At 34.8% G+C, this 12,341-nt stretch overlaps 1 protein-coding gene across 1 annotated transcript in view; it reads right to left on the bottom strand.

Moving 5' to 3' along the window:
- Positions 1–4,981, bottom strand: part of LOC125668766 (uncharacterized) — a 56,550-nt gene extending 51,569 nt beyond the window's left edge. The window contains exon 1 of the mRNA XM_048903179.2: positions 4,890–4,981. Within this exon, the coding sequence (XP_048759136.1) occupies positions 4,890–4,968 (79 nt within the window). The 5' untranslated portion in view covers positions 4,969–4,981. The remainder of the gene's footprint in view (positions 1–4,889) is intronic.
- Positions 4,982–12,341: the final 7,360 nt, after the last annotated feature.

Genomic DNA, 12,341 nt, shown 5'->3' with positions numbered 1-12,341 from the left:
GAAGCTTTCATGTAAATCTCATCTCTTCTGGCTCATTGGTTTTTGAGAAGATGATTTTAAAAGATTTTCTCTATTTATTCTCATGTAAAACTTTGATCCCCTATTGTGGCCCCAACCTACCCCTGGGGGCAATGATTTGTTTAAAATTGAATCTGCACTATGTCAGAAAGCTTTCATGTAAATTTCAGCTTTTCTGGCTCATTAGTTCTTGAGAAGAAGATTTTCAAAGATTTTCTCTATATATGTCTATGTAAAACTTTGATCCCCCCTTGTGGCCCCATCCTACCACCGGGGGCCATGATTTGAACAAACTTGAATCTGCAATATGTCAGGAAGCTTTCAGGTAAATTTCAGCTCTTCTGGCCCAGTGGTTCTTGAGAAGATTTTTAAATGACCCCACCCTATTTTTGCATTTTTGTGATTATCTCCCCTTTGAAAGGGACATGGCCCTTCATTTGAACAAACTTGAAAGCCCTTCACCCAAGGATGCTTTTGGCCATGTTTGGTTGAAATTGGCCCAGTGGTTCTGGAGAAGAAGTCGAAAATGTGAAAAGTTTAACAGACAGACGGACAGACAGACAGACAGACAGACGACGGCCAAAAAGCGATCAGAAAAGCTCACTTGAACCTTCGGTTCAGGTGAGCTAAAAAGCCGATGTCCACCTATCTATGTTAAGATAAACATTGGACCTCTGTTTCACAAGGCACATGCGGCCTTTCCCCTTGCGATTCGGGGTAATCTAACTCGCGTGCAGATTTTAACAGCAAAGATATGTCAATACATTTTCCTTGCCAGATTTTTTGTTTTAGATTGTGGGATACATGGGCCGACAAGGGGTCAAAATAACTAGGGGTTGAGGGAGGTTGGTAGTCCTCAATTTCGAGGGCGGACTGAAGAGGAAGAAAATTATCGGAGTCTAATTGAGGGATGTCAATTATTGACTCACCGCTAGATGAGTTATCCCCTTTGGTGGTTCGGCCACGTTGACAATGGCGTCTGGCTTTGGTGAACTGTGATGCTGCCTAGGGGGCGAAATCCGAGTTCTCGGTCGGTCCCAGTCTCTGAAAGGGGAAACCCCCTGCTCAGCTGTCTTTCTTTTTGAAAGCATTCGCACTTTTCTGCGAATTGGCGGCATGATTGTGAGGATTTAGACTGAAAATTCTCTTAGCGATTTTTTGGCTGCTGATGTTTGTCGCTGATGCCGGTAAAGGAAGCGTAGAGGAAATGAGGTTAGATAACTCATTAAGGGATTGGCTGTGCTAACCTTAAGTTGTACTTTAGCTTATTCCGCTTCATAGCATGAATTGATGACGGCCGGTATGACAAAGAACACACATGCTATCTATCGTAAATTAATAGAGATTATTTTGATACGAGAATAAAATAATCAGCATTAATACCGCAACATACTTATTTTATAATTTTTATTTGTTGCTAAAATACATTATTAGAAGAATGAACAATCAAATATAAGATTTAACCTATAATTCTAGAGGGGTGAATTACGTTAAGTGTGGTAATTTAAGAGAATGTAAAAAAAAAAATCATGTATTCTTTAGAAATAATTTATATTTCATTAATAACCAATAACTTAGAGATTGGTTCATTACCCCCTACCTCCACTGAAAGCTGTACTCCTTAGTGGCACACACTGAAATTGAAGTTTTCATCGTTTATTTGACGTGAAATTTCGGAAATAATGGAAGTATCTGCTACAGCGTTATGTGCAGAAACCATGCGTATTACCGGGTAGTTATATTATGTGGAGTGGCAGTATAATTGAAAATTTCACCAAAATATCGATCAAATTTACATCTTTCTGTGTAGTTGCCGAATATTGTTGGAGTGTTCACCTATTTCTAGCAGGAACTGCAAGGTGGGAAACGAGTAAGAGTAAGCGGGGACATCACTGTGTTCCGCCGTATGTTAATATAAGACTAGTTTTATTTCTAGCTGTAATCAAGCTAAATATATCAACTTATCTAGTAAAACACGCTTCGAATTCCGTACCCCCTAAGGTCACTATTCCGCACCCCCAATTGTGGGGTTGTACACGGTGATTAAGATCGTTTAGTATGACGTTAACTTACACTGTACGGAAATAAAAACATCTCATTTATTTGTGTTAGCGATTTCCTACACTATTAAAGTAATTGGTTACATGCGGTTGATAATGGACATAACCGGCTGTATTTTTAACCACTAAAATCCTATTGAAATTAATAAAATAATTAAGTTTTGAAAAGTGAAATAGAACAACTCATTCATAAAGTTACCACACTGATATTGCAATGTTTCCGAATTTAAGTGCTACGCGATATTACTGTGTACGGGATGCAAAACGTTGCTGATTTAATGGAAACTTACCGCAAACAAAGATAATGTGCACAGATGAACCCACCTTTTTTATTTTAGTTATGTTTTGTATTGCGAAATAGCACATTTTAGTGAAATCGTAGAACGTTTCAACGTAATAGTAAATTTATCCTATTTACAATGCACATACACATCAACAGTACTTTCCACTTTCTGTCCATGGTCTCAACAGGTTCATACAAAATATATACCATTAATTTGATATAACAGCACGAACATTTAGATAAGTTTATTCATAATGTGCAAGTTTAAAGTGTGCATATCTTGCTTTCAAGCCTCCACACATTATTACCTTGTAAAGGTAATCGTTTATACCATGTCGAATACTTTCAAGAGATTTGGATTCCTTAAATTACCTTTGAAGGTAAATTTAAATTACGTTAGAAGGTAAATTTAAATTACCTTTGAAGGTAAATTAATATTAGTATAAAGTGTTTCAGAAAAGCTACACATTTTGTATCAATTGATAGAATAGAACCACCTGTTTATTTTGATAAGTAATAGTTATTGTGTATTTATTTCAGTGTATCTTGATTTATTTGCACGAAAGGCGGTGACGAGTGTGAAGCACAAGTCTCCACCCTTCGTCCAAATAAATCAAGATACACCGAAATAAATATTCAATAACTTACTTGTATCATGACCAATTAGAAATATGATATTTGTTATGTGACCAATGGTTATAGCATGCTTTTTTTAATTACCCCAATGAAAAGTAAAGTTTTTGTCAGGTGATCGCTTGGGGATTTTCCTCTTCCCGCCATGCATGCTCATCGCGCATTTATCGCCCGATAGTTGGCGAGAGCGGATGTGCAGAATGTGTCATGAACATTGGCGATTTACACGATTTGGGTGTGCAGTTTTTATTCAATGATAAGATTTTCTCACAAGCATGTGAGGATCACACAGCTCGTGAAATTAAACTGGGAGATGATAAAATGGATATCGACACGGCCGCGAGCCTAGATCCCGTGAATTCTAATTTGAACTTCAACATGTGTTGAAATTGTCAGGTGGTGTTCAATAATCTATTTACACAGCACTGTTTTAAAAATATGCAAATGATGGTTCCGCCCACTGGTGTATCTCCAGTTATTGTACACGTTTTATAATAGGAAATACTCCACAGCCATGATACAAACATATTTAAGGGAAATGTACAAGGAACTTATTCTAGGAAATTTAGGAAATTATTCTAAGTAGCAGATTAAAAATGCGTGGCATGAGACAGCACCGATATTTCCCCCCAAAGGTTAATAGATATAGACATGTTTAGGATATTTCCGTGAGAAACAGGAGGATTTTATGATACTAATGACAAATGAGCAAAACAAATCTTTTGAATGTTTTTTTCAGATGTCGTGATATGACTTAAATTAATACATGATCAGGTTTCTAATCGCCTGCTGAAATGTTATGTTTTGCTTTATAGTTAAGGAATAGCATGGTATACTCTTGTAGTAAGAATTATTCTGATTAGATTCTGAGTATACCAGAACTCCGATTAGCCACCCCCAGCCATATACGACTATTACGAGTACCCTAGTCCTCAAATTAAACGCTTATCTAGATACTTGTACTCAGGTAATGGACGTATACCGTGAATGGAATTGATAACAAAACCAAAAGTGTTTTACAGCGCTATCCTAAGCATTGCTTGTAAAAAAAAAAATCACTTTTTTCTATTTTCAGTGTCAATTTAGCTCTAGATTTGATATATGTATGAATAATTCTTGAAATCATACTCTTCCAGATGACATGTAGATGTTCAAAATCTGTCAAAAATTTATGAAAATATAAGCAATGAAATGGTTGCATTTCCCCCCTGAAACACCCTGTATATGATTCAGCTTTAGCCCATGTGAACCACAGACTATGTATCTTCGCCGGTGACTTCAGTTTTCATTTGCGACTTCGATCTTCAACCGAACCAGTGCATGCTTGACATTGAACATCTTTGAGTAAAAGATAAGTTTGTGAAATTGCGAACCATCAGGCATGATGACGAAGCTATCTTAGGACAAAGACGTGTCCTAAGTATGTCTTGGGACACGTCTTAATCTTATGTCAGGTTCTCGAAGCTTTCCTAAATTTAGGACACGTCCTACGTTCATCCTAACTTTTGGACAGCACAACCCTTGGGGTTGTACATGATGTTAATGCACAATGCTGATCACTTGTTAGATCCTGCTAACTGCCTGCTCACGTACCATTCTAATGTTTTATTAGATTCACACAGGTAAAATCACTGAAACATCTGATAACCCTATTTACAAGAATGAAAATAATATAAACTCAAAATATTAGTAGGCAAGCATCCCCAGGCAGTGCACATTCAATTTCATTCACGCCATTGTACATCTATATGCTTACATTTCTCCATGAACAAAAGTAAGTCAGATTAGTGTTGTGGCCCACCTTCTTGTCAGTATGGTGGTCTATGGGCCTTTTGCTTAACACGCATAAGAATTTTCGAATTTGCATGGACGTAAGAATTCAATAATCTTCTTACCAGTGTCGTTTACATAGTTTTCCAACTCTCGGCAACTGACAGCACCGACAACAACAAGCAGTAGAAGTTGCAGGTTCATTGTACGCCCTATATCAAATTCCGCAGTGAAGGAAACCGGAAATATATCTGCCAAAGCTATAGTAATTTTCTATATAATAAACATGCATCATCAATGCATTGCAATTACGTAGAAAATTCAATTAAGTACTGTCATTACCGGCGATGATTGTAATAAAATAAATTAAAATAGTAAAATGTTCAGGAAGTTAAATTCATTTAAAGATCTAGATTATATAAATAAAATGCAGTTTAACTGATATTTAATCTTACTGTCGTGTCATGAGGGGTGTCTTTTCTTCTTTTGTCTTGGGGAGGGGGGTGGTGGTGGGGCAACGGTAACAATTCAATATTGTTTGTAACATATGCAAATAGAGAAATTGGGGTGATTGCTTTCTTCCATTTTCATCTATAGTGGTAGTTAGGGTAAAGACAGAACTGCAAACATGTATCGATGGAGAATTTGTACATATGTCAGTCCCCCCACCTTCCTCTCCGAATTACGAAATAGAAGGTAAGAAAAAATTGATCTTTGGTAGTAAGTTTTTAACTCCGTCCCCTCTCGAATTAAGAAATCAAGAATTTTTTAGAACTTAGGGGAAAAAAACCCTCCCTGATTTAGGATTTTGAAGAGTGGGTAAGTCACAGGACAAACTTTTTTTTTCTCTGTGTTAATGATCTTTAACAAATTAAATTATCTTCAACACTGGTTACAAAACCTATGTGTGATTCCTCCACTCACAGTATAATTGTGACTCATATAAACTGCACAAAATAATATATCACATTATAAGTAAATGGTCAACGTCACAGAAACAATTAAATTGATGTTATTGTTAGATACTATTACTACACTTCTGTGGCATGCCGGTTTTTTTGTTTGTTTTTTTTTTTTTTTTTTTTTTTTTTTTTTTTATAGATTTATTCCTCTTTAAAGATATCTCATAAATTTCAGAAGATATCTTATAATAAAACTTACAAGATATCTTCTAAAGTTTATGAAATATCTTAATTGTATCCTATATAATTGGATATCTGATAAAAGATATATATTTTATATTTATTTCTTAACAATATATGTTATATATTTCATACGATATCTTATAAAACATATATCTGGTGTCTTTTAAGATATCTCAAACTTAATAAGATATCTTATATATTTTAAAAGATATCTCAAAAACGAATTTTTATAAGATATCTTGTAAACTTTATAATATATCATATGAATTTACTTTTATAAGCTATCTCATAAAAATATCAGATGCCTTGCATGTTTTATAAGATATATCATAAATTTTACAAGATATTTTAAAAAAGAATTGTTTATGAGATATCTTATAAGATATGTAAGATAACTTATAAATCTTATGAGAAATCTTATAAAATATTTAAGATATCTTATGTTTTATGACATCATATTAAAATAAATTTAAGATATCTTCTATTTTTATAAGATATAACATAAGATATCATGTTTGATATACAAGGTATCTTATAAAGCTTAGGAGATATCTTACATAATTTATAATATATATCTTAGATATTTTATAAACTGTAAATTGTATGAGATATCTTATCAGATTTATTAGATATCTTACCAGAAATAGAATATATTTCATATATTATATATTAAATCCTTATAGGAATAGATATAAATATGGCGTGTCATACACTTCATTTAGGAAGAAGATAGATTAGCAAGATTTATACAAATTATATGAATATATACAGATTTTCCATATATCTTAAAGGGACTGCTTCACGATTTTTGATAAAAAATATTTCGTATTTTTTATTGTAAACATTTAAGATATAACTCATTGTAATATAAAGCATCTCAATTTTGCATAGTTCAAATTTTAACTATTAGATGACACATCCCAATATATTTGTATGTAAAACTTTGATCTCCAATTGTGGCCCCATCCTACCCCTGGGGCCATGATTTTAATAAACTTGAATCTGCACTATGTCAGGAAGTTTTCTGGTAAATTTGTGCTTTCCTGGACCAGTGGTTCTTGAGAAGATTTTTAAAGATTTTCCCTGCACATTTGCATGTAAAACTTTGATCCCCCACTGTGGCCCCATCTTATCCCTAGGGGGTCATGATTTTAATCAACTTTAATCTACACTATGTCAGGAAGCTTGCATGTAAATTTCAGCTCTTCTGGCCCTGTGGTTCTGGAGACGATTTTTAAATGACCTCACCCTATTTTTGTGATTATCTCCCCTGTGAAGGGTGGCAAGTTAGGCTGAAATTAACACCATGGTTTTGGAGAAGAAGTCGAAAATGTTGAACAGATGGATTGATGACATCAAAAAGTGATCAGAATTGCTCTTTCAAGCTTTCAGCTCATGTGAGCTAGAATCGATTTGAAATTTTTCTATGTTATATGATTTATTTCTATCTACACTATATATACATTAAGCCTATTTTACCAGAAAGAAAAATCTTAATTACAACTTTACACATATATTTTATGATTTTTTTCAAAATGATATTTGATATAATTAACAATTTATAGAAGGGAAACAAAAATACACAAACACAATTTGAAACTAAAGATTGTTTTTAGGAAATACAAATGTCTCCATGAGCTTCCCAAATTGGAAGTTTTCTGAATGAAACTGCCCCTTATTGTGGGCATGGAGGAGAAAGCATGAGCAGGACCATATAAGCATTATGAACTCCGATAAGCTATATAGAAGTGTTCACAAACTATTTTATACCCTCCACCCTTCAGATTTTAAGAAAACAATTGGATCCTCATATCACTACAATTTGCCCATCTGCAAATGGCATTGAAGTATTGTGACAAGTTTTAAGTCTATCTGATAATCCATATCAGAGGCGAAGCATCCACAAGCTATTTAAACATCTTCCACCCCTTTTAGATCCACTGTAACTTTCAAGAAAATAATTGGATTTTTCCCGTCCCAACAATATGTACATCTACATATTGCAATGAAGCATTGTACAAAGTTTCAAGTCTATCCAATAAGCCATATAGAAGGAGAAGCGTTCACAATAGAATTTGTGACAGACAGACGGGCAGACAGAAAGTACAAAAACAATATGTATCCCCCTGAAAGAGGGAGACATAATAAACTAACTGTAACATCATGCTTCAAAATACTTACAATATATACTAAGACACTGAATACTTACAATTTACACAAAGACACTGCACTGTACTATTTGTTGGGCACCAATTAGAACATATAACTTCTAAAAGGAAAAAAAAAATCAAGCAGTTATTCAGTATGTAACAAAAAATGTAATATAATGAAGTTGTATTGTATGATTTGTCAATAATTAAGATTCAATATTCCATGAAACAGTGTGTGTCATCTACTCAACCAAAACAGAAAGAAAGGCCTTTAAAGTGATATCTAGTATAAACAATAATATAAAACTTATACGGTACCAATTTTGATGCACCAGATGCGCATTTCGACAAATAATGTCTCTTCAGTGATGCTCAACCGAAATGTTTGAAATCCGAAATAACTATGAAGTTTTAGATCTAAATATAGCCAAAAACAGCGTGCCAAACAAGTGGAGCCAAATTCGTCCAAGGATAAGAACTATGCATGAGGGAGATAATCCTTAATTTTGAAATGAATTTCTAAATTTTATAACAGCAATTAAATATACATCCGTATTTTCAAGCTAGTAACGAAGTACTTAGCTACTGGGCTGTAGATACCCTCGGGGACTAACAGTCCACCAGCAGAGGCCTCGACCCAGGGGTCATAATGTAAAACTTATACGGTACCAATTTTGATGCACCAGATGCGCATTTAGTGTGAACAGATGGAAGATGTAGCGTTACTAAGATGAAAAGATATCATTCCGTTTTTGCTTGTGGACAAATGGGTCCACTGTTTAGGTGGCAGGGGTTATGAGTTAAAATTGGTTTGGTTTTGAGGAAACCTAAAGTTGTTTTGACCAGTACACTAATGTGGTTAAATCTGAGCAATGTTAGGAATGCCACCAACACATCATGAATAATTCGTATTGGCTCCATTTAGAGCTGTAACGATTCATAAAATTTTCGATTCGACTCAATTTCGATTTTAGCCATTCGATTCGGTTATTTTCTATTCGATTATTCAGATAGTTACTTGGTTATTCAACATTTACTTTCAATCACAATCATCATTATATACAAACACTACAAATAATATGAAGGCCATTTTTCATTGAAATTTCAAAACTTAAAAACTTTAATAAAGAACAAATTTTAAATCCCCTTGACTAGATTAAAATAACACGAATTTCTTTACCTTAGACTTAGAAAAACTTTCAGAAATTTGATATATGATATCACAAATATAATGTACAAATCTTAAAAGCATGGTATGCTAGTTTGACTCAAGAAGTTGTTTAACCACTCAATGACACTCATTCCAAGATTGCAGCAAATCATTGGGAATCATCGTAACAAAAGTCACATGTTTTCTAATCTTTTACTACTTATCTAAAATCAAAATACTCCCACTCTTTGGATTCAACTGCCTTGAGAGGATCTTTGAGTACTGGATTGTCACCATGCTCGTCCATCTTGTTTGTTTTAGTGACCTAAGTGTTGATTGGATGTTCTCTAGCCAATCAGAGACGCCGTTCAAAAGTTATATAAAGTGAAGAGATAACTTGTACACATTCTATTCTTTTACATTGAACCGAACATAATTTTCTTAGTTGTGAATCAAGAATCGATTTGGTTGACAGAATCGTGGTTTTCGATGCATCGCGGTGAATCGTTGCACCTCTAGCTCCATTGTATTTGAGGCGATTGTGTTTGTGATAACATTGAGGCCTACTGTTTTAGATGATAAGAGCATCAGCATTTACCAAATGAATTACTTTTGACTTTAGACTCACTACTTTTCCTAATAATGAGTTCTCTCTGCTTACTGAAATAGATTCTCTTCTCCATTGTCTCATTAAGCCCTTAAGAAAAGTATTGTCTAGCAGCAAGCCAATATCAGTATAAACAACTATTTTGTTTCTTGCACTGCTACTAACATTACTAGACAAAGGCGAACATACAGAATAAACCAAATTTGGTAATTTATGGAAATAAATTAAATGGGATCACCACGTGTGTCACTGAATTTGGAACATGTCCGAGTTCTCGCTGCGGTTGTTATCTTTTTTGTTTGGTGTCATTTTTGACTCAAGTACAACACAGACACAGATGAGGGAATATTAGATCAATTGGTTACAACTCACGTTATCACTTGTTCGTATCGACAGCTCTTGTCACGTCAAACTTGAAACCCAGCTTTGGTTTACCCAGGGGTTCAACTCTCTATTTTATATTCCTTATAGGAATTATGAGATCGATCACTGTTACATTATATGTAGTTATCTTCACATTTCATTCAACCATAAATATCCTTTTAATAATAATTTTAAAGTGTTTAAAATAGGCCAGTGATGATAAGATTTCAAATTTTCTGGACTACATGGACTATATTTTTCAATAGAATGGTTCTTAGCTTTGCTATGAAATGTGGAGTAACGAGTATGACAAATACCGAATCCTACCTCTTCGGTCAGCCGAACACGTCTTATCAAACTTCGTAAAATAAAGGAATCTATTTTGTATACACAAATAGGTGCTTACAATTTTGGACAATTAATATCGGTATTGAACCAGTACCTACACAGATTTAACATCCTGCGGTGATGTTGAAATACAAAGGAGCTATACTTTACTTAACTTCGTTTAATACGCATTTGATTCGCGTTTTAACGTGCCTGATTTTGCGTTATTACCCGTATGATTCGCAATATTTCTTTCATATTCATAAGCATTTAATTCACTCTCTGCCTTTCTTTCGTGATATTACACCTTTGAATTTTTCCCGATCCTATCTGTAGTGGCCGAGAGGTTAGAGTGTTCGCCCCGCATGCGGAAGGCTGGGGTTCAAATCCCGACCGCGACAGACCTAAGTCGTTAAAACAGGTAGTGACAGTTCCATCGCCAAACGCTCGGCATCAGGTATGAATGTCACGGGTCCTCGAAGATGACCCTAAAAACGGATGACCTGTGTCACAGTAGGTGTGGCACGTTAAAGAACTCTCACTGTTTAATGGCCGTAAGCGCCGAGCAATAGGCCTAAATTTGAAACCCTTCACCGATCTTGGTGACGTCTCCATATAAATGAAAAATTAAGATACAATCAATCAATCGATCCTATCTGTATTTTTAGTTTTTGTTTGTTTGTTTTCTTTTTGTTTGAAATGAGACCCCAACAGGTTTTTGTACTGTTTGATATGTCTCTGTGTGTGTATACTAATAACAATCAGGAAATAATGAGCGCGTAGGGGGAAGACATTCAACAATTCCGACAACGAGGCAATCTATCGAAGTATTCAACGACGGTGATATTTGTAACAGGAACAAAGTATAGTTCTTCTTAAGGAAACGTACAGCCATTGCACGTGACAGCAATTTGTAACATCTCTAATAAATATTTTCAGTGACAGACCACAATGAAATGTAATTTTATGTTTATTGTTACCTTTCAATGACAGTTATAATCATTGATTATAGTATATGGTTTGTTTCAAATAACACTACTGTAGACAGAAGAGTAATGAAACGAGCTATTATAATCAACACCTTCAAAATGAGTTGAATTGCATGACCTTTTTGCTCACTCGAGACATATCTCTGCTTAACTCTATACATTTGGGGTGTTGCTAAAACGGGGAATTGAAAACGGGACGGAAAACGGATTTTTTTTAAATGTAACAATATCAGGAGGAGGTCAGCATTTTGTAAAATCAAAGGGCTTATGAATAAGGGAAGCAGAAATCACAAAGAGAACGGGAAGACATACTCAGAATCCACCGTTTGATATACTTCATACAAATACACAATATCCACATGTATACATAGATTTGTACATAATATAAGGACTGCTTTGCTACTTCATCACACACGGAGGGCACCTGTAAAGTGCGAAACGAAACGAAACGAAATATACCGAAACGAAACGTATTTTAACGTTTTACTGGGTTCTTTACAAGAGATGGGGTCATATATTTATAATTTTCCTCTTACTCTACTTGAGCTATTGATTTGTCATTAAAACAATTTTTCTCTATTTCTCTGTTCGAGCTTTGATTGGTACCGAGGTACTTGTCTCGGGTTTTTAATCATACACAGAGGGTAGTTTGCTGGGCTACTTGCACTGTGTTCCTGAGCCAAGTTCCTATTGCTTAGTAAAAGTACAGGGTGCCTCACCCTTATTCAGGATAATTGCACCCAGTACCCCACTGCAATTCCTTAAGCTCTTTTCACTTATACTTATTCCTTTTCTCCCTAGCCTATTTCTATTTTTAGTCTACCTATTATTGCTCCTTCTAGCTCT

Source organism: Ostrea edulis, chromosome 1 (assembly GCF_947568905.1).
Source record: "Ostrea edulis chromosome 1, xbOstEdul1.1, whole genome shotgun sequence".
Taxonomy (NCBI): domain Eukaryota; kingdom Metazoa; phylum Mollusca; class Bivalvia; order Ostreida; family Ostreidae; genus Ostrea; species Ostrea edulis.
This window is presented reverse-complemented; position numbering and strand designations above follow the sequence as displayed.